The following is a 27,937-nucleotide window of genomic DNA, read 5'->3' as shown; positions in this document are numbered from 1 at the left end:
TGCTTTACCCTGCTGAGTTCTACAAAGGCAACACAAAGACTGAGGAGGACGGCCAGTGTCATCTCATGAACTGGTAAAAAATAAGAAGGTAGGTAGGCGGATGGGTGCTAGTGAGGGAAAATTGAGTTTGGTGGAACAGTACCTCAATTGCCCATAAGCATCAGCCTCCCTTGCTCACCTGAGGATTTGGCTTTGCAACTGGATCTGCTTGGGATTGCCCCATATTGTACCCCTTGCCAGCTGAGATCCAGGCCAGTGTAATTCTCGGTCTTGATTATGATATATGAAAGCCATGGGGCCATCGGTAAGAGCAGGTTGCTCCAAACTCAAATGATGCAAAGAGTCACATTTCATCCAAGCTGAACTGACCTTCTCCAGCATTTTCCAAATGCAACACTGAGCAACTTGGTTCTCCCAAAGGTGCAGCAGGATGCTCGTCATCTGCTGACCCGCTTGCTTTGGGAGCCCCTTCTCAAGAAGAGCCTGCTGGATCAGGCCAATGGCCATCTAGTCCAGCACCCTATTCACTCACAGTGGCCACCCAGAGGCCTGTCGGAAGCCTGCGAGCAGGACATGAGCACAAGAGCACTTTCCCCTCCTGCAGATTGCAGAAAGTGGTACTTAGAAGCATCACTGACTGCAGCCATGAAGGCAGAGCACAGCCATCCTGCCTAGATGCCCTTGATAGACCAGGCAGGCACCATCACAGCAGCTTTCTGGCACTGCAGCAACTACAACAAAACCTATTCCGTCTTTTGCCTGTCCTTTCTGATCTTGTGTGTCCCTTTGCCGTGACTTTCACAGTTATAGCCTCGTGGGAACTTGAGCCTATGGCTTTACCTCTGTGAAGTGCACGTCCTGTGTTGCAGCCAAGCCAAAGCCTTCTTGGGTGCTTTCATGCTTCAGGAGCTGAGCTGAGAGTTGATAGGCCACCTTGATGTCACTGCCAAAGAAGCTGGCCGTGTTCTGCGTGGCGTTGCGAAGCTGGAGAGCCACCCGCTGAGACTGCTCCGTGTCCAAGATGGACTCATTCCGCCACAACCTCTCGGCCTACTCAGCAAGGAAGAGAAAGGCACTCAGAAACCGGATCACAGACCAAATGCAGTCCCCAGGCTACTTCAATCTCAGCTCCTAAGTGCAAGAGATAGTGAGAACCATAACCCTGCAGGGTGGTTGTCCAGGCTGGGCTGACACTGTGTCACTCCAAGCACTGAATGAAGTGCTTGTCACACCATTCAGCATCCCGGAAACCTGTGCTTTCAAGATTTTAGCTCTTTTGGCTGTAAGATAAGCATGGAAATTAGAGGGTGATGCAGGGTAAAACCTAGTGCTCTATATAGGTCCTAAACCTTCACAAAATCGAAGAGAATTAGAATCAATTATGCCAAAGATGTAAGCATATACCCATTGTAAATTTTGCTATAGCTTTTCGCAATGTGGAAAAACATGTTACAGTGGGTTACCTTGCTTAATTTGCTCAGGCCTCAGATATGTGCTAGCTTGGTACGGGTTAGAGAGTTGGTAGGTGCATTTGCCTGCAGAGCATATGCAATTCTGGTGGTTGCGAGAGCAAAGAAAATGTAGAGTGAGGAAAGAGCACTTACAAAACCCTTGAGAGCTGCAAAAGTCAGCGAGGTGCAGTTGAAGAGGTTAGGTGCCAGCCAGCCCTTGTGTTCATCGCAGTGGCGCACAGCAGTGCCTATGGGGCAGCAAGAGGGAAGGGTGAGTTGTGCACATCCGACACAGAGGACTCTGGCCCACATGTCACAATACATTTGTTTGCATCTAAGGGGCCATCAGACTCTTTGCTGTTGCTTTGCTACTATAGACGAACGCAGCTACACCTCTGAAATTTGCAAACACTCTTTTGTATCTAAGCAGACAGGCTGGTTCTTTCTTTCTTTCTTATTTAAGCTAAGCCTGTGGCACACAGGGAACCCTTGACCAGAAGCAACACAGACCTCCTTGGTGCCGAGGAGTGCTTGGTTCATGCAAGGCTTATGCGGAAATCAAACTGCCCACCCCACATCCACACAATATACGTATCAAAGGTGCTTCATTACCGACAGATCCTCTGGGGCAAGGTGCAGCTGCAGGCAAGCCAAAGCGGGTGCGTGGCCACCAAATGTTTGCTTCGATGGCACGTGGGCAGCTATCATAATTCACTGGAAAGGGGGAAAACGATAATTTGTGAGCAGGGATTTCCTTTCCATGCAAACTCACTGTGGCTCTTCAATGAAGCATGTAGGAGATGGTCTGGACGTCATACTCTTGCAAATGTTTGGTGCGCTCATATGTTTGGGGCAGAGAAGCATGAGCAACGCGGAATCCTGGGTCATCAAGGAAATAACAACCCGCTTCTGAGATAATTGATTGTGCTGCGATTCCTTACTGTATTAATGAATTGCCATGTTTAGAGCTAATTGTTTGTTTGTATTGAATCTGAGTGCATCAAGAGAAGATTAGGACAGAATGTGATGATGATGATGATGAAAACTGGAGGCAATGAAAAAGGACAATGACCTTGCAGAACTAGAGCTGAATCCATCTCCTCACTTCATCCAGGTAGCCCTTAGTCCAAGGGGTGGCTAACCTGCAGCCCTCCAGGTATTCTTGGATTGCAACTTCCACCATTGCTGACCACTGGAAGTGCTGCCTGGGGCTGATGGAAGCTGGAGTCCAACAACATTTAGGAGTGGATGGTCACAAGTTCCCCCTCATTGCTCCAGTCACTCAATGAACACCAACTAGGGAACACCTTTCACAGAAGGCAGACTGATCAGTAACATCACTTATCCAGTCCCACAACATGGCCATAGATTTGACTTAGCAACCTCTTCCCTGATTCAGCTCAGCAACGGAATTCCGCTCTACTCAGCCCGTTCCCAAGGAGTTACTGCTGACCTTCACAGCCATTGGTGGAGACTTCTGCAAAGGGGTTGTCACAGCGGTCACATCGGCGTCCAATCACGCCCGGTTTGCAGGAGCACTGCCCAGTCTCAGCGTCACAAGTGCGAGAGAGAGAGCCTGTGGCGTAGCATTCACAGAGCAAGCACATGCCACTGTCCCCTGGTCGATAGTGGTTCTCCTACGGAACAACAGGAAGGCATGTAAGTCCCAAGGAGCAGGGTAGAAGATTCTCTGTAGCTCAAGAGCAGTCTACAAATCTCCTGGCTAACCCAGCACCTAATCCCTCTCCCAAAACCTCTTTAGAGTCAACAGCAGTTTATTTTACTTTATTTAAGAGATTTATAAACCACTGGATCAAAGAGCTCTCTAAGAAGTGTGCAAATAAAACTGCAGAAAGAATACAGCTAAAATCTACAAACCAATTAAAAAACAAATGAAGATAAGCCCAACAAAACTTTAAAAAGAAAGGTAACCACTTCTTCTTTTTTGAAAACATATAAGCTGAAGTTAATTATTCTCCAAGTACTTCCTGCAATAAATGCTGCTTCCCATTAAAACACAGTTCACTAACACAATTCACATACACTCACCAAGGACGGAAATTCCCAAGGTACTGTTATGATTACTACCAGTCAGCACTTTTTTGGGGGTGCAGGGGGGTGCATACCCCTAAACATTTTGTGAATCTTTGTACTTTTGTCCATTTACTGTATTTATTTTCCCCAATTTGAACTATAAAATGGTGGTTTTCTTGAATTCAAATTGAGAGTGCCCCTAAACTTTTTTTTTTTTAGAAAAAAGCACTGCTACCAGTCATTTCTAATCTAACTCACCCTCCTAACAAGTCTGTGAGCTATGTTAGGCTGACAGGGAGAGAGAGAGGGGGGGGTGATTTACCTAAGACCACAGAATGAGCTTCTTGAAGCAGGAACCAGCGTCTGTGCCTAGTCTCTTAATTTAGTGGTTTTCACACCACATTCAAGGGAACTCCAGAGTAGCTTGGGAGATTATCAGGATTTCTCAATTAGAATCACCAGTCGTGCTGGACAATGATCCATGCAAGACATCTCGGTCACCATAACTGCTCATCCCCTTCAGCCGAGATGGGGAACCTGTGGTCTCCATTTGTTGTTGAAATCTAACTTCCAACAGCTCCAACCAGTCTGGCCAATGGTGAAGGGAGTTGTAGTTCAACAACACCTGGAGAGCCGCAGGTTCCTCATTCCCTCTGTCCTACAGTGTCCAATTGTAGGGGGAAGTTGGGTGTCTTCTAAGTCAAACTCTCTCAATTCAAGAATGCTAATACCTGAGGCCCAATAAACATTGCCTGAAGCCCACATACTGTGTGCCAGAATCTTGTGCAATATGCTGGAGTTCCTCAGCAGACAAGTTTATTTGGAAAGATTTCTGAAGGAAGAGTATTGAAAAGCCACTCTCCTAACTAAATAGTCATTTTCTGCCCATGGGTGGAACAACTGCCCTGCAAACAGCTAAGATCCCTCTTCAGTCCTCCTTAAACCCCTGCTTGCAGCTCTAACCCCAACCGGGACCATCAAATTAGGCAAGGCCCACCTTGCAGCGACACTCTCCGTTGGTTTTGTTGCAGTCAGGGTCAAATCCTTTGCCGACATCACAATTGCAGGGTCCGCATATAGGGTGCCCCCACCACCCCCGTGGGCAGGGCTGAGCAAGCCTGTCACAGAGAGAGCACAGGGCCTGTGACAATCACACACAAAAAATAAGAACAAGTCCAGGCAGCAGCACCATATATGTGGGGGAGAACAGACGAGAGAGAGAGAGAGAGAGAGAGAGAGAGAGAGAGAGAGAGATAGCTGCCAACAACAAAAAAGAATATGCGTCCAATACTGAAACGCCTACTTTGAGAAAAGTCTTGGAAACTAATTGTGCTTTGAGGGACAGACTTCAGGGGGTTACAATGTGTGGTGTTGCCTCTTTCAGGCACCATTCTTTAAATCTTCTGCTCTCATGTGGATGACCACAGTTGTGCTTTTCAAGCCGTTGATGAAGAGTTTATGACTCAACGTATGTAGGATTTCAACATATCTGCTTATATAGAGTCTTTTGTTGTTGCATCACACTATGCAAGGCAACCTCCCTGTCTTGCATAGACGCACAAATCGCACTGTCAGCTTTGCGTACCTTCTGCACTCACCACCTAAACGCATGGCAAGACTGTCTCCTGCTTTCATACCCACAAAGCCCTTACTGCATCTACTACCTTCCCAGACTGAGAACATAGAAGCAAATATACGCAATAACAGTGGGTGCACTCTCTACCGGTAGCAGCCCCAATGGAAATAGCAAAATGTTGGAAATTAGGTGTGGGGCTGACATTTGACTCCTGGTATATTATATGTGTGTATGGACTGTTGGGTTAGTGGGGAAAATTGACGTGTCAACGTCATGGTTCCAAAGGGAAACTGGACCCATTATCGTTCTTTGTAACCTGGCAACTTTTATCTTGTACATGCATAAGGACAACCAGACTTGAAGACCACTGCAATCACAATCTTTGGAGAGAATTAACGAGAGTGAAATCATTGATTTGTTATGCTTTATGACTTTCCCCTGTCAATGGAACAACCATCTAGTTGAATTTAATTAAATGTGTTTGTTGATTTCTCAAAAATTCAACAAAAAACAGTTCTTTTAAAAAGACTCTCCATTGGGTTGATCTTTCAGAGAAACCCATTGGCACAGACTAATTTAGAAATATGCCCCCTCCCACTACAACTGCTTATTCACAGCACTTTCAGGTACAGAGACATATATCAATATCCTCCCCCACACACCTGCAGCTCTTCAAGGATCCATTTCTACATGCATGCTGGGAGTTGTACACACCTATCAGAACAGTTGCACACCCACCCATGCACACCCACCAGATGCCCTTTCACAGAGCAGCAGGAGGCAACTCACTTGTTCTCGCAGTATGGCCCAAAGTAGTTGTCTGGACACTCGCAGGTGTAGCCATGGGAGGAGCTGGGCTTGCGGGCGCACACGGCTTGATGCTCACAAGGGTTGAGCGAGCAGACATTGGCACAACTGTCACCGTAGTAGCCTGAAGCAGCAAGGGGAAAACCTTGAGCCCTATGTCATCCTCACCAGTGTAACTCTGGCCAGAAACTCCAGCGTAAGGGTGAATGGAGGACACCCCAAACAAGAGTTTCCGGCTGGGCACAGAAGGAAGGGAACCACCTGTCAGGGACTGGACTGAGGAGGGATGGTGGAGACCTCCTCCTGAACCTTCCAGAGAAGAGGAAGACAGTATAGTTTTACAACAGTGGTTTGCAGAAGGTCACGGCTCAGAGGTAGATAAGGGACAAAGTTGGGAAATAATGGAAGAAGAAGAGGAGGAGGAAGCAGAGCCGGAGCAGCTGGCTGACACGTCATCACTAGAAAGCATTCCAGACCCCCCTTCTCCCATAACCTGGCAAGCATTGAAAGTAGGAGAACAAAGAGCTAGGAAGCAAATGGCCCTAAGTGGCCACCGTAAGGTGGGTGGTGTGGTGACGATTGAGGAGAGAAAGGGGGTGGAGATTACTCAGAGGAATGCCATTACTCCAAGAGGCAACATTTCTAAGCCTCTCTCTGTGTGAATATTGAACAAAAGACAATGGTAAGAGCTTCCTTGTCTATCTATTCCTGGCAGCCTGCCGTGGGGTGGGGGGTGGGGGTGGGTCGGATTCCCTGATGCCTGACACCACCCCTCAAGGTGCAGCAAAGAGTAACAGCTGCAGATGAGATGGATGGCTGGAGACATGCGGACCTCCAGATATGCCTGAAGTACAACTCCCATCATCTCCAGCACGTATAGCCAATGGCCAGGGTGTTGTTGTTCAGACGTTCAGGTGGAATCACAGCTCGCTCTGGTACAATGAAAACTAGGCTCCATCTCTGCAGTATCTGAAGAAGTGTGCATGCACACAAAAGCTCATAACAATAACAAACGTAGATGGTCTCTAAGGTGCTACTGGAAGGAGGTTTTTTTATTTTGTTTCGTACAGGCACCCTGTGTACCTAGTTAACCCTAATGGCTTAGCTCACCCTGTACCACACAGCGCTAAACTTTGGAGGGTACCAGAGTGGAATCTCTCCAGTACTTCTGGGGGAAGAGCAGCAGCAACAGCTCTTCCGTTGCCCCTTCTCTGCCCACCCCCCCAACTGACCTGGGTCACAGCTGCAGGAGTAGCTGTCCCAATCGTCATTGCAGTAACTGTTGACAGGGCAAGGGTTGGAGTCACAGGGATCCGGGATACTGCAGCCACGTTCCACGTTCACCTTCTCAGCCTGGTTCACATTCAGAGCCACAGCACTGGCTGATGTCTCACCCATCCTTACACCCTGGGAATAAAGAGAACACGGTGTGTGTGTGTGTGTGTGTTGGGTTGCAGCACCACAGAGATCCAGCTCTTAGAAGGGCAGACACCGGCACACTTGCATTTCTTGGTCAGAATTTGCTGGCTGTTGTGTGCAAACTAAGGGCACTTTCAGACTGGCCCTATTCCTGAGTGGGATTCGATCGCATCCCAGCAAATTCAGGCTGTGCAATTAAAGCTGAGTTGGATGAGCTCCTGCAAAGCAAATCAACTTCTCCAAAAGATCAGACTTTTTGCAAACAGGAAAGTAATGGATAACATTGACTTGGCGCAACATTGTCTACAAATACTCATTAAATAGTTGGTGGCACCTAATCTCTCTGCAGAAAAATAGGTCCAAATGCGCATTATAAATAGGTTGTCTGGAAGCAGCCTAAATGGCCCCCATATTGGGAGCAAAAAAAAACACCCCAGAAAGAAGTAAGTCAGTCATGAACCACTGGAGAACTGCAGCCCCTAGATGGCGCTGTGCTCCCTGCGATAAAGGTGAACAGAATGAGTAAGGTCAGAGTTTGCACTTGGGAGAGTTGCACAAATCTGATAGCGATTTGATTTGTTCCAACATGCATCTTATCTGAGGTACCACACACTCGACCCATATCCATCTGCATGGCAGGCAAAACCAAATGTGGGCATCCAAAAAAGTGGGGAGCAATAAAAAATAGTGCTGCTCTGAGATTGCTGGTGATCTTATTTTAAAAGGGACCATCAGTTACACCCTCCTTTCCTCCTGACAACAAAAAGAGAGTGACAAATGTATTATGCAAATGTAATCTACAACCAATCAGCAGGCCTGCTTCAGCCACACTGTTCCAACCACATAGGGTTGGAGGGTGAGAGCGTATAATCAAATGATTGTTGAATTGTACAGCTGGAAGATACCCAACAGGTCATCTATTCCAACCCCTGAAATGATGGTTGTCCTGACTGCAATTTTCCAGGTGGGAATTTGTGGCAGCTTCTAACTTTGTGCATATATACAAAGAGAGAGAGAGAGAGAGAGAGAGAGAGAGAGAGAGAGAGAGAGAGAGATGCAGACTTACAGACAGGCACGCACCACCAGACACACAGATGCACAGAGAACACATGACACACATGTGAGAAATATGTCCCTGGGAGGAAAACTAATGAGAGAAGAGACAGTGCCTGCACCTGGCTCAACATGGACCTGGGCATTACCTACAGCCCAGAATGGGGCCACTGATGCTGGCTCCTGGCCCTGCTTACCTGCATGCAGCCACGGAAGCCCTGCTGCACTTCACCCTGCTCCCCAGGAATGCCGCCAACACTCAGGTTCCGCATTTTGAGTCCGTGCAGCTCGCTGCTGATGTTGATTGCCACCTGGAGGACAGGTAAGAGACAAAGCAGCCATCTAGCATTGCTTTCCCATATATTTTGAAGAGGCCACAACACTTGAGGGGGCAAGGGAATAGAGGCAGCGCTTTTTTTCAGCAGGAACTCATGGGAATTCAGTTCCAGCACCTCTCAGGTGGGTTCAGGCACCTCTCAGGTGGGTGCCATTGCCATTCTAAAAGAACAAGGGAGTGGTGAATGGCAGTACCTCTTTTTCTAGAAAAACAGCATTGGGTAGAGGTCAGGGGTGCAGGCCACTGGAAGGTAGGAAGGGGCTGGAACTAAAACAACAGTGCATGTTGGTTGATTCGGAGCAGGGAAGGACATGAGCAGAGCTTAAGGGAAAGTGAGTCCAGTGTTAGAACAGCCTGGGAGAGAAGTCACAAAGCCGGCAGCTGTTGTCGAGAAAGAATGGAGTGCACTTTTGAGGGCGAAGTCAACTCACTCCCCATACCTGATGCAAGCCGTAGTCAAAGGCCATTGTGGCTAAGCACTGGGCTTCTGGGTTGTCCCTGCTGCTGCGCAGCTCCAGTTGCATGTGATGCCAGTCCCCATCGTTCACCTTCACCTGGTGCAGCCGCAGGGCGGAGACCCGGCTGTTGGCACGGTACACAGTCATCAGCACATTCCCTTCGCTCAGCTGGGAAAGAGGTAAGAAGCAGGTGAGCTGGCATTCTCACTATTGGGAGCAGTGCATCAATTGCGCCTGCTCCTGATAAGCTTGTGGAGCAGAGAACCCGCATCCCCTCCAACCTCTCTACTTCTTGCTTGTAGGCGAAGGCGGTCTTCTCCAGGCCACCAATCTACAGGGTGCTGCTGCCCTGGCTTGGAGACTTACCCACAAGGTGATGGTAGAATGCTGCCCAGCTGCCGCATGCAGGAGGACGCCGTTGCTCTGCCGAGTACGGAACATGAGTCCAATGTGCCATGGAAGGGTGATGACCAAGGCCAGGTTGTTCCAGATGACCATGCTGTTGCCCAGGAAGCGCTGGGGGTTTGCCATTTCTGCATGGTGGGAGACACAAGTCAGCAAAAGCAGGCATTGCTACGCAGCAGAGCAATCGCCGGAATATGGGTCCTGCATGCATGTAAGCCACAGATTTCCAGTCACACCCTGCAACAAGGCTGCCAGCACAAGTCTGAAAGGCTGTATGCGCCTCCTGAGGCATGCTTGTGCAACTCTGGAACTCCCAGCTCCACTTTTGCTTTTTTAAAAAAAAGTAATAACAGAAGGTTCTAGCCTTCAGGGTTACAGAGAGGCCTGGAAATATGGCTGGCTGATACATACAACCTTCTTTTCTTTTTATGCAACTCAGAACAATCATTGCAGGGTGAACTTTCCTCTTGATGCAGACATGTTATTACGGCCTTTTGAAATCATTCTCATGGAGTAAGACAGCAAGTTATAAGATCCTATTACTTTTCTCTCCAGGGCACAATGGAGTACTAAATGTGCATTTATGCAGTAGCTCCCCTCCTGGGCCTAGAATAATGTTCTGGTGACAATTCAGAAGCAGAGGAGAAATTCCAGGGATGGGGGAGCAATGTGGAGGAGAAATTCTGCATTGGCAGCAAACACAGAGTGCTTTTTTCCTTCCAAGGAGGTGGCCATAGGAGTAATCAATGTCTACACAGCTTAAGCAGTGCATCATCTGACTGGCATGTCAAATGCATGTCAAATGAGTGCATCTGAGGCAGGGATGAAACTTATGGGTACAGCAGGAGGCCTTTGTTAATCCTTTCTCTCTCTCTCTCTCTCTCTCTCTCTCTCTCTCTCTGCGCGCGCGTGTGTGTGTGTGTGTGTTTGTAAATGAGAGGCAATGAGAGAAAAGGTGATATGCTCAACCCGTAGTGAATGCTGGAACCAGTGGAAGAGGTCACTAGACTGCCACAAGTGTAAGGACAAACATACTAGAGTTGTATTAATCCATCTCCTGACCCTTCCAGTGTAGGATGTTTGGAACACTGTGGGATAAAAAGTATAGGAAGGGGAGAGGATGAAGGATAATGCTAGCAGGTGGGATCTGAACCCCCCCCCCCATCTTATTGCCAGGCATCCTATGGGTTTGAGATAGGCAAACTCGACCCTCCAGATGTTTTGGGACTAAAACTCCCATCATCCCTGACCATTGGTCCTGTTAGCTAGGGATTATGGGAGTTGTAGTCCCAAAACATCTGGAGGACAGAGTTTGCCTATGCCTGGTTTGGGAACTCCATCCCTAAAGCAGGGCTTGTCCCAGGGATGGGGAACCTGTGGCCCTGCAGAGGCTATTGGACTTCTGCTCCCTTCACCCCTGACCATTGGCCAGGATGGCTGGCTGGAGCTGTTGGGAGGTGAAGCTCTGCAATATCTGACCGGTCCAGTGGTTCTCAACCTGTGGGCCCCCAGATGTTGTTGGACTACAACTCCCATCATTCCTGAGCTCTGGCCTTGCTAGCTAGGGGTGATGGGAGTTGTCATTCAACAACATCTGGGGACCCACAGGTTGAGAAAGGCTGGCTTAGAGGTTCCCCATCCCTGGCCTAGACACCACCCCCTTGATCTTTGCCTGCTTATACTGAAGGACTAGACACCACCTTCAGCACAATGGCATTTGAGGCAACTGTGCCCTACGCAGCTGAGTAAACAGCTCCTGTTTACTTACACTCCCAGGCCTTAGCAGGAGGGTGTGAGCTACCTCTCACTCTGACACCCAGAAGTTATTCTCACTACAACCCAGCATCCAACATTTTCTGGACTACTGTTGGATTATGTTGACAGCAGCAGCAATATCTTCTGAAGCTCATTAACTTAAATGGGTGTTATGTCCTCCCTGCTACCACAGCCCCACACACAGGGATTGAGACTGGACAGAGATATTCTGTTAACATTCCACCTCTTATCCTCAGAAGAAAAAGGCAGCAAAAAGCCCTCCCCTCAACATCCTTGCTGCCCAACTATATGCAACATGAATCATGTGGTTTACTCTTGAGCGCAGCCCAATTGGAGTGGTTCAGAAACTCCCCCCCCCTCCAAATTACAGGCACTAGAGATGGGGATGGCTCTGGATTGGGACCACCACTGAGGAGAATGAGAAGCCCCCTGCCCGCCCCGCCCCTACACTGGGGTCCCAATCTGGATCATGGCCAACCCCACTCACTATTTCTGCAAGGGAAAATTCTGCGCTCAAAATACGCGATCAATGATATATGTAATTTGGCCTTCCATCTCCCAGGGACCGTTCAAGCTGCCTTATCAGAGCTACCATGTCCCCATAGCCTCCCTTCTTTCACAGCCTCCACCCTTTACCTTGCTTGCAGTCCTTGCCTCCAAAACCCAGGGGACATTCGCAGCTGAAGGTGTTCCATTGGTTGACACATGTGCCGCCGTTGTGGCAAGTGTTGCTGTCACAAACGTTCTTCTTGGCTGAACAGCCTAGAGGAGAAAAGTGAGACGGCATTGGAAAGGCTAAAGGCAGCAGAAGATGCTCCATGGTTGACAATGGAGTGTCAAGGCAGGCAAGAGAGGAGGCAACTGATGAGAGTAATCAGGGACAGGACTGAAGCCCTTTTACAAAGACCCATCACTACACCACAACACACACACACACACACACACACACACACACACAATGGCACACCCAGCAATATTTTTTTAAAAGTCAGTACTGTACTTTTCTTGCCAGTTTTGCATCCCCTATATCAATTGGATCCATCCACTAGATATGACATAAGCCATACCTGGCACCGTCCCATTGTTGGCAATGAAGTCAGCCATGTCCACCTCTCGGTTATCAATCAGGAAGTCCCGAATACAGCCTACAAAGTGCCGGTTCCGTACTGGGAAGCTCTCGGGCAGGTCAGGAACGCCACCTAACAACAGTGGACCTGTCAAATCCAGGGACCTGGGAAGCCAAGACAGGAGTAACTCAGGAGGTCAAGCTTAACAGAGGGAATGGCAGATTAAAATACATCTTCTGACCCAATCATGGCTGGCATCACTGTGGTCTTTCAGGTCAAGTGATTGACATCATCAGAGCTATAGGTACCTGGATATGCCAGGAGCTTTGACGAGTCCCACAATGGGGTAGCAAAGCTTTTAGCCCAGACTTGTCTCTGTCTGTGTAAAGTTGTAGTAGCAGAAGGTAGCTGGTGAAGACTAAGATGTCCAATAGCTCAACAGTGAAAAATAGTGCTGCCCAGAATACAGTCGTACCTGGGAACTCAAACACCTTGCAAGTTGAACGTTTTGGCTCCCCAGCACCGCAAACCCAGAAGTGAGTGTTCTGGTTTGTGAACGTTCTTTGGAACCCGAACATCCAACGCAGGTTCTGTGGGACCTTCCTGCAGCCAATCAGAAACCACGCCTTGGTTTCTGAACATTTTGGAAGTCGAACGGACTTCTGGAATGGATTCCGTTTGATTTCCGAGGTACGACTGTACAGCAATTATTTGACCCTGGAGATCAGAGTGGTGAACTTTTTTTGGCTCCAGGAGCAGGATCCATATCAAGATCAGCCTCTAGGGTCAAATGTATAAGCTGGGCAGGACCACTGATCAGTCAATATCACACGGCTGACTAGCCTTTGCTAGTCTCCCTTTCTTTCACTTTTAGTCCCCAATCTTCAATCTCCACTTCATCAGCTGAAAGGTCATTAAGTGCAGAGGTCAAACTTCCCCAATTGCTCTACTGAGACCTCCAACTGCAGGATGAAGGTGGATTGTGAAAGCTAGAACAGGTGAACGCTATCCCACAGGGCATGATCCTAATAGGAATTTCCCCAGTGAACAATAAGCACAGTGGAGCCAGCCTGCTCGTTCTTCATTTCTCCAGGCTCATTAGTTGTGTTTATAGCGCACATAAAATTCTTACTTCTTGGTGCCTGACTGTGTCCCTTGAGCTGAGCAAGAATAGTTTCCCAGCATGGAACCAAACTTCAAGGCCACGGAAGTGTCACAGTCATCCACTGTCACCACAGCTACCTTCTGGTCAGAGGGCCCCTGAGGAACTCCAGACATCCCCACGATGGGCTGTGGAGAAAAAGCAGAATCCTGATGCGGCCAAGTAATGGCTATGGCAGCACAATCAAAGGGCAAGCCAGGAAGTGCAAGGTATTGTCTAGACACATGTTGTGGGACTATAACTCCCATCATCTATTGGCTGTGCTGGCTGGGGCTGATGGGAACTGGACTCCAACAAGGAGTCCCGGAGGGCCACAGCTTCCCCATCTCTAGTCTAAGAGATGCCAGAGCAGGTAAAAGCTCTCTCCCTGTATCTCTTGAACTAAACGTAGGAGGAGAGGAATCTGCCTTAGACCAAGGCAGGTCAATGGAAAAGCAGCTATGTGGGCAGCAGTTCTGGAAGGATCTTCAAGGAGCTGAAAGTCTGGGGCAGACACTTGCAAAGCCCTCCACACATCTGGGATGCTGAGCACTCAACAAGCGAGTGGAATTCTTCCCCTTGCAGTTTCACCTCATGTTTATGTGTGAAGCAGTGATTCTAACATAGCATATTAGAATCATTGTTTCACATGTAAACATGCCGTAAAACTTCACAGGCCAAAATTCCACCCTATTATCACCCGGCATTTAACAGTTGTAGGGAGAGAACCGGGGGCCAGAATTTGCTCTAGATTAATGAATCTACCATAAAAGACGGTTCTCTGTGTGTATGCTCCCCTGAGGAGAGCTGAACAATCTGATCTATAGGTATAGATCCAGGACACAAATACAGTGTCCCATATTGATCTAGCAGCAGACAATGCCCAGCTGCTTCCAATAAGTATCTCTCAGCAGCAAGAAGGATGAAAAGGCTCACTGTAAAAAAGGGGAGACCTGAGATTCTTGTGATGCCTAATTCTGCCACAGAACACACAGAAACACACACTGTGATCCCTGTTTTAAAAAGCACTATGTAATCACAACACAAAGGAGAGGAGTTGTAGTCCAACAGCATCTGGAGGGCCACAGGATCACCAACCATTGCAGGAAAGAGTCCCCAAAGCAATTAACAGCATTAGATTTTACAGATTTCCACAGAGCTGCCAATGTGCAGAAAGCGTTGTACAGATGACATGTTCATTCTTATTGACTTAACGTATTTTGCTAAGTGAGGAACAATGTGCAAATATCTATTTTATACCCCTTTTATACACAAAAAATGAGCAAGGGGAAAACTGGAGGAGAATCTACCATAAATTTTGGAAAGTTGTTTGATGGCTATGAGTTTTGACACTTCTTAAGATATTGTAAACAACTTTTGCATGATGGTCCCCGATATCAAGGAGCAGGTTTCTGTCTATGTTTGGATACAACGGGACACCATTTTGAATCAAGGTAGTGGTAGACTGAACCTTTCAAAGCTGCACTGGTTTTAACCACAAAGTTCAAAACGGCATTGATTTCTTGATTTCATAGAATTCCCAAGCCATATCACGAAAGAGACTGCTAGTGTGAAATAAGCAAGTATGTGCAAAATCAGGCGAGAAAGTAATCAAAGCTTAAGAGGGGTCTCTCTTGGGGGGTGGGAACTGGTGAAGAGTGTGCACAATCAGATGAAAAAATATGTTCCACTGGAGATTATATCTGTGGGCAGGTGCCTATTAAAGGATAATCCCAAAATTAACCCCACATTTGGCCACATGTTGTTCCCTTTTGTGATTTTCCTGCTGCTGTTTCTTTTCCATTTCATCAGGCACAAAAGGTACATGAGTGCTTATTTAAATAAGCACGTCTATGTTCCACTGGCTTTTCACTAGTGGCACTGGTTGGAATATTTTTGTGGGGAGCTTTTTTAAATAATGTGATTATATACCTCTGTGAATTTTGTGAAACTCTACGAAGATAACTGCATGTCACTTTAGCCAGCAAGTGACAGAGAGTGTGAGATTCTGTCCTGGACCTCTTTTGTGTTTGCCCACTGGGCTGGCGTTCAGCCTAAGCCCCCCAACCCCACGCCTGGCGGGAGAAAATCACAGGTCATTGGTGACTCTCTTTTTTGGCGTGCAGGGCTGGACCGTAGAATCTCGAGAGCGATTCAAAGGCTGTGGCAAGGAAACATGACAGCTCCAAACAAAAGGAAATGCAGCTGGGGGAGAAGGAGGGGAGGGTGTGGCCATGGCAACAGGTCACAGCACAGCACCAAGGGACTGGCAGGCAGCCCAAGCCTTCCCTTCTCAGCTTTTGTGCCACTCCTTCCTCAGAACATGTAAAACAAATGGGGGGGGGGGGAGAAAACAGCTCAAAACACAGCCCTTGCCTCAGCACCAGGATCAGCCAGGAAAGTTCCCCAGAGCTGGAATACTTTTCATGTTACTGCATGGAACTTGGTACAGGATAAGTAGCGAGGGTGGCCTGAGAAAGGATGAAGGTCTCTCTTTTGCACAAAAACTGCAAGCACCATGCATAATACTCTGGAACCTTGGTTTTTGAGCATCTCGGAAGCTGAACAATTTGGAAGCCGAATGCTGAAAACCCAGAAGAAATTGCTTTTGTTTTCCAACGCGCCTCAGAAGTCGAAAGGTTTCTGAGGCATGTTTTTCCTTTTCTTTTTTCCATCGACTTTGCAGGCAGCCCATTGATCCTCGGTTTTCAAATGTTTCGGAAGTTGAACGGTCTTCCAGAACGGATTACGTTCGAAAACCGAGGTACCACTCATAAATGGCACCCATAATGTGTATTTTCGCTCAGAAACAAGTTCCCAAGTATGAAAAGTATTATTCCACCCCACCCCAATTTGTTTGCCTGGAGGCATTTTTTTTTACATGCAACAAAGAACCAGATGAGAAGCTATTTACAAGCCTGGAATAAGTTTATGCCAGGAATGGCCTGAAATCTAAGGATTTACAAGCTGTGGAAATGAGCTTCCCCCTTCTAGCCAGACAGCCAGATTCGTAGCAGAGTGACATGTCCTCAGGTAAACTCACCACCAAAGAAGTCACAAGACACACCCTTTTCCTTTTTTTCTTTGAAGCCAAGCAGGACAGAGAAATGTTGCTCTTAGGATCCCTCCAAAACTATTCTTCTTTTTATTGAGCACTCATCATTATTTGTGCCCATAATATAATCAGGGAAGTTATATGCAATCAAGCATTCAATATCCCTTGTGCATTCAAAAGTTTTTGGGGTGTCATACTGCTTCACTCACAAAGCCATCACCTTCCCCCCAAGGAAAAGGGTAGTCCGTTAGAGGACTCCGGGGGCGTTGTCTTGTCCGAGACCTAGTAAGGTAAGGGCCTCCGGCACGCCCACGAGCGGTGACACCCGTGGGATCCTAGTTGGCGTACTTCAACAGGACCCCCACGGTTAGTGTTCAACCCTTCCCGGTCACCATGCCGGGTAGTTGATAGGAGCCAATGCCTAAGGCCAATACCTTCAATTCTGTAATCAATAAAGTTGTGGCCATTTACGCCCATTAACCTTAAATAACGTGTCCTGTGTCTTTATTTTCTATGGGGGAGGGAACTTGCCATGCAATAGGGGCATGCCCCATAAAATCCTGTAAATTTTCATTGCTATAGTGCAACTGAGCCCTTCCGGATGGCAATAATGTGGTAACATTGCAGAAGCACTGCAGAATGACATATGAAGTGTGGACGATCCAGTATAAACCACCCACTAATGTACTATTATTGCATCAATGACATGTAACAGAGTATACCCACACCCACACAAGCCCACAGAAACACCAGTCTGGAAGAAGATGCCTCATTTCCCATCACTACTTGTAATCAGAGTGCAGCTCAGCCCCCAGGAAAATTCAACAACACAAAGTTAACGGCAAAGATCCAGGATTGCAGAAGGGCAGTTTTGCCCTTGTTTGTGTGAACCACGACTGCACAAAGCTCATGTTGGGTTGGGTGAAACAGGACAAACTGCAAGATGAATCAATGGGCATAGAGTGGAACTTTAGCCGGGATAAAAACTGGCTTCAAATATCAGTTCATCTCCCCTACTCCCACTGGGCAGCTAAGGGCCAAATGAAATGTGACTTTAAATGTGCTTTTTGCATTGTCTTATGCATTTTGCATAAGGTGACGATGTGGAGCTTAACCCTTCCCCACATGCTTAGATCCTGATTAATACTCTCCATCTTTGGGAAGAGCTAAGTGGAGTTTTCCACCTAATGCAAAATAACAGCACTGGAAGAGCTGGCGATTTTCATCAGGATCAAGGCAGGAGTGCGGGGAGAAAGAGCTAAACTCTCTCTCCCTGCCTGCAACAGTCCTAATCCTATTCAAGTCCCACTGCTGTGGTTATTTGCATTTTAAAGCACCATGCCCATTAAATGCATTTAACGTCACATTTAATTTAGAGAAATGCTCCTGTTCACCAGGGCCATCCTTCGCTGTGCCCTCGGTCCAGGCTGCTGCAGCAACTCCTTCCAGTGCCTAAACAGATCCCACACTACACAGGCTCCTAGCCACAGCCCTGCTCAAAGAGACTCCACACCCCATCTCAAAGCACATGCCTGTCATGGAACCATAGCTGCAATGTCTGCTACATCTGTACCTTACCCTTCTGTACTCTCAGGTTAGCATCAATGAGGGAGAATGAACCTTTGGGTTGAGAAATTCACAGCTGAGCGGACACTGGGACCTGGATTTCCCCATTTCAAGCCCAACATTACTAGCCGCTGTGTTGGCCAGCACTTCTGACCACAGTGCAGCCAATGGGCTTGGCTGCCTCTGCCTTTCTGTTTCTCACTCCAACAATGCAGCCCCAGCTTGAAGAATCCCCATGCCAGTTCCTGGTGAATCTCATGGTATTATGTATTGAAGTTCTCACCCTGGCCAAAAGGAGTATCGTGTATGTAGTTTTCACTCAGGTCCACATCTGTTACTTTAGGTGGGAAACCCTGGGTTGTTGTTGCTACAATGTTGCCAGCCGGCTGCCTATAAAAGCAGACCGGCTGAGCTGTTTGTTGTTCAATTCAGTTCTGTTCCAGCTTACAAATAAAGAGCTGCTTTGGAGAAATCGCTGCGTCGTCTGCTATGTCTACCCACTATTCTACACATGGCTATCCTGCTTTTGAAGGGCAGGATGTGAATCGTTCTGCTTCCGCTCACCACCCCCAACCCCACCGTGTCTTTCCACCACAGCGGCCTCTGCAACTTTTACAGCACATCTACATGGGAGGTACAACTGGCTGCATGGAATGAGATGTGCTAGAACGCCTGGAAATTCCCCAGGTGGAAACAAGGGAACTGAGCTGGCCTCAGGCAAACCATGTGCTCCCCTACCATCATTTAATGGGGACAGTTGGAGGAAGCAGCACTCTGCTCTTCCTCCATGAAAAAGCAGCCCATTTGTGGAAAGAAAGACCTCACTTCCCAGGCATCCCAGCTCCTGCAGTTCAGCGGAGGAGGCAAGGCACCCTCAGGGGCTAGGCAGGCCCTCACATGCCTTGCCAGGGATTCACATTGGTTTTTATGTGCTGCGCTTATTTCTCCAATATGAACAACAGAGAGGGAACGAAACCCAGAGACTGCTTGCCTTACCTAGAACCTAAAGGGGCATAAACAGCAATGGAGCATCTGGGGATGGGCAGAGCAGGGAGGTGCCCAGCCACTGCTTCAAGGGCACGCTCAGGCCCTTGTGTGCCACAGCCCAGCGGAGGAGAGACGCAGCAATGCTGCCTCCGCCTCTCCTCTTCTCCATCCCTGCCTGACCTAGGAGTGGAGCTGTGGGTGGCTGGCTGCGTTGGGCTGTCGCTTGCATGCCGGAACCATATTGTAAACCGCCCTGCGATCCTCAGAGGCAAGGTGGTCTACAATTTAAATAAATAAATAGGCCCATTAGCTTCAATGGGTGTATTTGGAGTAAAACTTAGCTGGTCTTAATTACCCTGTTCGGCAGGGAAAGAAAGTCTATGGGAATATTTCCACAAATGAACTCAGGTGAGGGCTAGTGTGGGTGCAACTTGGAGGAACACAGTGCTGTGTGTGGCATGGTGGTGCCACATCTTCCCTCTTGCCCTGGAGTTCCAGCTCAGGATCCTGCCCTCCAGGCCACCAAACCGGCCACAGTATTTCAGCTCACTTTCCTCCGATTCTGTTGCATTTGTTAACTCATTCTTCCTTGGCACTCTATGCACCTGCAAGCTATGCGAGAGGCCTGAAACCCACATTTGTCCCTCGGTTGCTTGTGGGGCGCCTACCCTATTGAAAGCAGCAGGATGGAGAGCTCTGGGGTCAGGAGCTGTCTATGTGCAGCACTGGCTGCAGGCACCGGGGGGAATCTGGCCCCCCGCCACGTGAGATAGCAGGAGGTAAATTGTCTGCTGGCACAGAGGCAGAGTGCCTGGGTGAAGCTGCTGCAGGCAATCCAGCTCATCGGTACTGACGCCAGTCTCCAGGAACATTCCCAGGAGTGGGAGGGCCAACACCCTGTCCCAACTAAAGGGCTCTCAAGCGGGAGCATGCAGCCGGACTCCCCTGGACTCCTGAAGGGGGCTCTAGCCCAGCTGCTCAGGGATGCACACCCCCAGCACAGGGCTCTCTCTCTCTCTCCCACTCATTAACTCCCTCTAATTAGTGGGGGAAGGAGTTGGCAACTTGGAAGGAACAGGAGACTAATTGTGCAGCCTCACATTTATCATCTGTCTAACACAGGGGTGGGGAACCTTTTGGGCCCAGCGGGCCAGATCCTTATCTGTCTTCACCCCACGGTGAGTGATTGGCAGATGGGTCGTCCTGCCCACCTGTCAAAGTCTCCGGTGCAGTGCTTTCCAAGCCCTGGGTGCCAAGTGCTTGGGAACTGTAGCTCATGGGAACTATAGCTCATGGGAACTATAGCTCATGGGAACTGTAGTGTGGGGAGCTTTGCCAGTCCTGTGCTCTGCAAAGCATTGAGGACAAGGCTGGTAAAGCTGATTTCTGCTGGGATTGGCTGCACGACAGGGTTCTCGATAGGCAACTCAACCGTGTCACCAATCCAGCAGGCCTGAACTCACCATCCCTCAGCAGCTGAGAAGTGACTTCAAACTGGCTTTCTGAGGAAATCAGCTGCATAATCAAGTTCCTCACAAGCCAACCCAGCTGCATCTCTACCTGCTCCACATTTTGTCACAAGGTTGTCAGGTGTGGGGCCAGTGGGTGTGGTAGGTAGAGGCACCTGAGCCAGGCCAAATTTGGCTTGCATTCCTGTGGTTCCCCACCTCTGAGTGTAACACAGTGCTGGTGCTAAATGTGTTAAGCTCTAGTTATCTGATTCCCTTGTGTGTACATCCTGTTCCTGTGCAGGACAGCCTTGTGTGGTCATTACTGCATACCTCAAAGAAGGACACTGGTACCCAAAATCATGTGGTAACCAGATAACCCACTCAAGGTCTGATTGGCCTGACAGAGTTCTCAGGGAAGGACTAGACTGGGGCCCTGTTTGAGTCCCAGGAAGCTGAGACCTCAGCTCACCATCCTTCTATGTACAACTTTGGTTAAGTTTCTCTGCCCAGGAGATAATGACAGACCCAGCAGTACTGCACTTTGGTGCCTATGAAGTGATTCCTTATATCAAGTGGGCACGGCAGGGAAGGGCTTCTCGTGAGAGGTTGCATGGCAATTTCTGGCCACTGCCTTGTTCCCCACCTCCAAATCGGTGAGACAGCAACTCCTGACCCCTGCGCCGTTCCAGTCCCCTGGGCTGCCCCAAGCTTATTAACTGAAGCAAGCAGCTGCTTTGCGACAATTGCGCCAGCTGCTCACTTCCTCCTGCCCCCTGTCAGCAGCCTCCTCATTAGAGACTAGCTTTTTGGGACTTCATCATGCTGGGACCACCAACCCTCCGTCCTCCTCCTCACCCCACACAAAAGTCCCTGCACTGAGGGCACTATGAATGCTAATGGCGGGGATCTTCTCGAGCCCAAAGGAGCCAGGAATTGGTGGCAGCAACCCCGTTACCAAAAGCTCCTGCTGGTCTTTGAATATTTCATGGCCCCAGAAGCCACCCTCACCCTGTAAAGCAGGGAAAGGCAGAAATTGCCCATCTCTCTAGACATGGGGTGCCAGTGGGGAAAGCTGGCAGGAATCCTCTACAGGCTGTTATGGGCTGGTGCTGACAATGTCACCATCTGCCCTGTTGTTCAGGACAAATTGAATCCATTGCTAAGTCACATCATCAGTCAGGCCTGGTAGGGCAGATGGCAAGGAGGCCAACAGTAGGGGGAGCCAGAGGCAGCTAATTCTTATCCCCTGCTGAGTTTTAAAAGAGCAATAGTGGGATTAAGGAGGAGGAAGGGGACAGGCAGTGCCACACCCTGGACTGGCTATAAGATATAAAGCAGGCTGGTGGAGGCCAGAATTAGGTTATTACTGAAGCACCCCATTTGACCTAATGGATCAGCCTCCACTGCATGTCACTTCTCCCTATACAATATTGCAAAAATACAGACCCGGCTGTCTGTCCCTTCAGTGCAAACCTGTTTTAGCTCCATTAAACATTTTTCCAGCATTTCCCAGCCTCTCGGGCAGCCTGCACTTTCTGATCTGAAAAAGCCCTGAAGGATAAGTCACTGCTTCCCCTGAGCTGGGGAGGCTAACCACCAAGAGCCTGAGATTGACATATTTGCTTGTTTTGTTTTTAAGGGAAATTCTTCCAGTTAGCTTTCAGAAACATTCCATGCCAATTTCTTTAAACTTGAAAAAGATGAACAGCTGTCATCAACAGGCAGCTTCCCTATGTTCCTGAGGCTGCTAGAAAGTCCAGCTGAGGATATTATGGGGGTTTCAGGAAGCATAGGTACCCAAGAAGGCTGCAGAGGGCAGCCCATCAAATAGATGATTTGTAGAATGAAAAAAGGACACTCACACACAACCATGGGCCACCTTGAAAACAAGAAGTGTAAAAAAAATCAACCCTGCATATGTTGCTGATATTTTCCCTGCCCTGTGATAATTTTCAAATGCAACTTATTTTCTGATTCATTGCTGAAAAACAGTAAAAAGAAGCAGAAGACATTTTTGGCACAACACTAGGAATCATCTCACTGGTGTTCCATTGTCTCACCTTCTGCCACTCACATGCATCCAGACCTCTGCTGCCAAAAATATTCACCTCTGTTGCTGCTCTGACCATGTGACTTCCACTTCCATCTTTAACTCCCTACCTTGGCTTCCTGCCTACTCTCAGATCCCTCACAAGCTTCTGGTACCCAGAGACCCTGCCCCTCCATCCTCTCTCTGTGCTTATTTCCCAGCACATCCCTTCCTGTGACCTTTGCTTGATCAGCTCCACCACCGTCACCATCCAAAGGTCCCCTGAACCTTAAAACGACTCTGTCCATTTCCCCTTGTTGTCCCTGGAACTGCTTCTTGGAATGCCTCCATGAAGCCATCTCCCTCCTCAAACCTCACCTTTTTCAGGAAGCCGGTGGATCATTTCCCTAGTCCAGGCATGGGGAGCCTTTGGCCCTCCAGTTGTAGCTCCCATCATTCCTGGCCATTGGCTGATGAGCGTTGCAGTTTGGCAGCATGTGGAGGGCCAAAGGCTCCCCATGCTTGGCCTGGTCCCTGCTCCTTATTGTAATAATCAAAGTACATGGGCTTGAAATGATCACATACTCCTCTCTGCCTGCTCATGATCCCACGGCCTGCCACATGCTTCCTCCAGTGCACCCATGTTTAGTTGTAAGTGCCTTGGGGCAGGGACCTGTCAACCTTCTTCTCTGTAAAGTGCCATGTATGCAGATGACCCTGAATTAAAAAATGAGGGGGGAGATGAGCTGGGCACAGCACCAGCAGGCTTGTTCAGGATGAAAGAGTCTTATAATCATAGAATTGTAGAGTCAGAAGGAACTACGAGGGTCCTCTAGTTCAAATCCTTGCAAATGCAGGAATCTTTTGCCCAACATGGCGCTCAAACCCACAACCCTGAGATTAAGAGTCTCATGCTCTACCGACTGAGCTATCCAGTGAGACTTACCTTGTTGTAGTAGTGGAGGTGGACGGTGTGCCACTGCCCATCACTCACGCCCCCAGGGATGAACGGGGCTACCGTGCTTGTTGACTCTCCTGAGGGAGAGATGAAACACAACTCAGAGAGGGAGAAAAGACTCTTGAGAAGAGAATGCCTCTCCTTGTCACCATTTCCCATAAGGGCTCTGAAGGAGGAGCACCTACACTAACAGTGGTGGCACTGGGGCAAGTAAAATCCTGCAGCAGAGGTGGGGAAGAGATAGGAAGGTTTGGAGATAATGGGGTAAGAGGCAGAGGCTGATGGGTTAGGGAAACAAAGCCTAGCAAGGGAATTTCAACACTGCTAGGACATAAGGTGGGATGAGCAGAAGCAGAAAAGTCAAGGGGGTTGGAAGGAAACCATACCTGCTGAGAAAGTCAGCTGAACTTGCTCTTGGACAATCTCCAGGGCGACGAAATCATGTCGCTCATTGAAGCGCCCGTTGTAGAGGAGCAGCCCATCCCGTTCCTTAGTGGCAAACCTGCCAAACAGAAGAGAATGGTGAGCCCCTGTACCCAGGATCCAGCATCTCAAGACAAGGCAGTAGACAGAGCTCAGGTGATTGACGGGAAGGCAACAAATATAATTCCTGTCTGGGCAGAATCTATAGGCCATGGGTGGAGAATCTTTTTGCACAGTGTCCCAGAAAAACCAGACATCCAATTTCCCCCCCACAAGACCCAGAAACTCCAGCGGGTGCAGAATGCCGTGGCGAGACTCCTTACGGGGTCTTCACTGTGAGATCACATTCATCCGGTACTATACAAGCTGCACTGGCTCCCGGTGGAGTACAGGATCAGGTTTAAGGTGCTGGTTTTAACCTTCAAAGCCCTATACGGCCTAGGACCCTCGTACCTACAGGACCGCCTCTCCTGGTATGCCCCACAGAGGAACTTACGGTCTTCAAATAAAAACATCTTGAAGGACCCAGGCCACAGAGAGGTTAGGCTGGCCTCAACTAGAGCCAGGGCTTTTTCGGCTGTGGCTCCAACCTGGTGGAACGCTCTGTCACAAGAGACAAGGGCCCTGCAGGACTTGACATCTTTCCGCAGGGCCTGCAAGACAGAACTGTTCCACCAGGCCTTTGGTCAGGGCGCAGCCTGACTCCCTCCTTTGGCCATCTTTACAGAACTTTAGTTTATGGTTGCCATCAATTTTGATTTTAATTAATTTTTATAATGTTTTTATAATGTTGCAGTATTTTAGTGTTGTTAGCCGCCCTGAGCCCGGCTTCGGCTGGGGAGGATGGGATATAAATAAAAATTATTATTATTATTATTATTAAGAGTACAGCAGCACAAACATGTTTTTTTCTAGTGCACAGCCCCCCCACCCCAGCACATCTTTTAGGCTCTGTGATCTCGTGCGGAAGCACAGAGAGGAAGATGCACATCCCGGTTTTGGGACCCAACATTTTGAAGGATATGTTTTTGGCTCAGCAGGTCAGTTCCTTATTGGGATCTAGCCTTGCAGGCTGAATTTGGCAAGTGGTTGGGGTTGCCTATCTGTCATTCACCTGACACCACAATGACATCAGGTGCCACCACACACACCCAATCCAGAAGGCTTCAGCTCTACCACACATCAGTGGATGGGCAGTAGAGCTAAGCAAGGCCTGCTTTCCCTTGCGAATGAACAATCAAGGTTCCCAATTGTGCGCTGGCAGCCACGTCTCTATCTGCCCTACCCCTGAAGCTACATATGGTGTGGTTTGGGGTAAACGGCCTTGTGGGTCAACTCTGAACCCCCGGCAAGCCACGTTTAGCACACCGGCCAGATGTCCTTCGACCCCTAGCATATGCCATCATCCAGCCTGTGATGGCCTTCTGCATTCTACATAGGACTAACAGTCCAGTCTCTCTAAAATTAATGGATACAAATCTAACATCAGAAATGGCAAAAAATAAAAACCAACTAGTGGGGGAAGTTTTCAACCTCCCAGGACACTCTGCAATTGACCTTAGTGTGTCTATATTTGAACAAAGGAACTTCAGAGGGAGAAAGTAATGTGAAACTGCTGGATTACAATTCATCAAGAAGTTCAATGTTAGCAGTCATGGCCTGAATCAGGACAATGGATTTTTATCACACTATTGACTTGCCAGTGGTTGGGTGTCTGTGCTAACATCAAGTGCTTTGTCAATGGCCACTGTTAATCATGTAATGATCACTGTCTCAGTACTTTCTGTATTTCATTGCCTCCTGACTTTACTGTTTGCATTCTCAACCACCTTACCTGCAACCATGCATGTCAATTCAGAGTAATACATCCTGCATCTGATGAAGTTCCCATGAAAGTATATGCCTTAATAAATCTGTTAGTCTTTAAGGTAACACAAGATTCTTTATGGATTGCGAGGGGAAGAGTTTAGGAAAGCAAAGACCTTTTGATTCCTTCAGACTCACACACAGCACAGCTGTATATATGACATGTGGAACTGGATCCTGACACCCTAAACTTTTATCCTCTGCATGCATTCACACACAGAGGCAAGTCATAGGCACCAAGCAGCTGGGAGCTCTTCCTGCATGTGTGCGTGCTGCTGTAAACAGACCTGCGTGTGACAAGCAACATGCGGGATTTGCACATGGAATACCTGGTGAAGGAATCTGCCATGTGTGAAGTCACCCTGACCCTGAGCTGTGTGTTGCTAGGTTGCCAATGATTTCCCCAAGCAAGTAAGCCTAGCCTAACAAAGGCATTCCTTTGTGATTAGGTGTGCGGCTCCCTCACACAAAGGAGCGCCCAAGTAGGCTGGCTCAACCGTGATTCATCCTGGCACCCTTCCCCCTCCTCAACCCTCCATTCATTCCTTTTGGCTGCATGTGGCTCTGTGAGTAAACAGAGCCAGGGACGAGAGCAAGGGGCTAAGTGTGGAGGCTGAGCATACAAAAGCAGTTCTTCCACTATGCAAGCTCTATAGACCCATCAGGAAGATGCCCGTGTGGAATTTCAAATAGCTGCTGTTGTCAGATGATGGGCGGCTGCACATAATTACAAGGACTCCATCAACGCCTCCCAAAACACAAATTCAAGACTCACAAGTTGTAGCGCAGGGGTAGGCAGACTTTGGACTTGCAGGGTCTACTTTGTTCCCTCCCCCCCAGAACCTGAGTTCCACCAACCAAAACAAGGCTGGTGGAACACAGAACTAAGGAACAGGACACCTCTGAGCACATGCTCAACTCAGAAGTTTATTTTCAGTCCTAGCAGAGCTAAGATCAGTCCTGCGTTCCTTTAACTGAAGGACTACAACCTGACATACTGATTCTCTGCAGCCAGAGCTTCCTTTCCTTCTGGCTTCCTGCCAACCTTCCTGGTAGAGCAAAAGTAATTCGGTTGCTGGTATTGTGCTATATAGCTTCATGTCTTCAGGTCAGGAATGGAGAGCGATGGAAAAATGGAATAGGGGAATTAAAAGGTCTTGATAAACAAGCCTGATCCCATTTGTAGGTGCCATACAGCTCCATCCTCTTTCTGCTGCCAAACTGCTAAAGGGAAATTGTGTCATCTTCCCTCATATTTTGGGAACTCTGGTGCTTCCTGGAAAAGGGTCAGAAAGGGGCAACTAAAATGATGGAGCAGCTCCCCTAGGAGAAAAGGCAGCAAGAAATGGATGTTTTCCTGGGCATTTGGGCAGCACCAATAATTAGATGTTGTTACTCAATGTTTTTGTGTATTTTTATTGCTGTATTTTAGTTTTGTTCTTGAAATTGCTCCGGGACTTTTTGTTGTAGGAAGTGATTCACACATTCAACAAACCTTACCTTACCTTACCTTACCCTTACCTTACCTTACATTTATTTATTTATTTATTTAGTGCCTTTTTTTCTGTACACCATTTTTCAGGCAGACCTCACAAAGCAGTTTACATAAGATTATTACAGCAAAAGGCATAACCGTGGGTTGTTGTTTTTTTTAAGTTACTACAGTACAGAAAAGACAATTTGTTTGTTTAGAAAAAGCTGCCACAGTTTCTTCTCACTTCATCTAGGGCAAGATGGCGGCACTTCAGATGCTCCTGCGGCAGCAGCTGTGAGGAAAGAGGAGCCACTGTGGGAGCAGGCCCAACCCAGCAAGCATCTTCTCATGTGCTTACCTCCATCTTGCCAATAATCTATATTTGAACATAACTGAATTTGGTGCAAGTCAAGAAACTAGGTGGGGAATAGGAACACAAGAATAGCCTGCTGGATCAGACCAATGGCCCACCTAGTCCAGCATCCTGTTCTCACAATGACAAGACTAGATGCCTGTGGGAATCCGCAAGCAGGATTCAATCACAAGCCCTCTCCCCTCCTGTGGTTTCCAGCATCTGGTATTCAGAAGCATTTCTGCCACCAAC

At 48.2% G+C, this 27,937-nt stretch overlaps 1 protein-coding gene across 4 annotated transcripts in view; it reads right to left on the bottom strand.

Annotated features, from left to right (window-relative positions):
• The window catches only part of CELSR2 (cadherin EGF LAG seven-pass G-type receptor 2), a 110,645-nt gene that overhangs the window by 17,561 nt on the left and 65,147 nt on the right, over positions 1-27,937 (bottom strand). For all 4 annotated transcript variants that reach the window (XM_083745162.1, XM_083745164.1, XM_083745163.1 and 1 more), the window contains exons 4-18: positions 23,957-24,072; positions 23,559-23,647; positions 13,516-13,673; positions 12,384-12,547; positions 11,953-12,078; positions 9,502-9,668; positions 9,118-9,303; positions 8,538-8,651; positions 7,101-7,275; positions 5,851-5,992; positions 4,483-4,603; positions 2,905-3,088; positions 2,064-2,165; positions 1,605-1,699; positions 841-1,050 (exon numbers count right to left, since the gene is read on the bottom strand). In XM_083745162.1, the coding sequence (XP_083601288.1) occupies positions 841-1,050; positions 1,605-1,699; positions 2,064-2,165; positions 2,905-3,088; positions 4,483-4,603; positions 5,851-5,992; positions 7,101-7,275; positions 8,538-8,651; positions 9,118-9,303; positions 9,502-9,668; positions 11,953-12,078; positions 12,384-12,547; positions 13,516-13,673; positions 23,559-23,647; positions 23,957-24,072 (2,149 nt within the window). The remainder of the gene's footprint in view (positions 1-840; positions 1,051-1,604; positions 1,700-2,063; positions 2,166-2,904; positions 3,089-4,482; positions 4,604-5,850; positions 5,993-7,100; positions 7,276-8,537; positions 8,652-9,117; positions 9,304-9,501; positions 9,669-11,952; positions 12,079-12,383; positions 12,548-13,515; positions 13,674-23,558; positions 23,648-23,956; positions 24,073-27,937) is intronic.

This window comes from Podarcis gaigeae (assembly GCF_964106915.1).
Source record: "Podarcis gaigeae genome assembly, chromosome: 6".
NCBI lineage: Eukaryota > Metazoa > Chordata > Lepidosauria > Squamata > Lacertidae > Podarcis > Podarcis gaigeae.
Note: the sequence above shows the minus strand (reverse complement) of the source record. Positions and strands in the feature narration are given on the sequence as shown.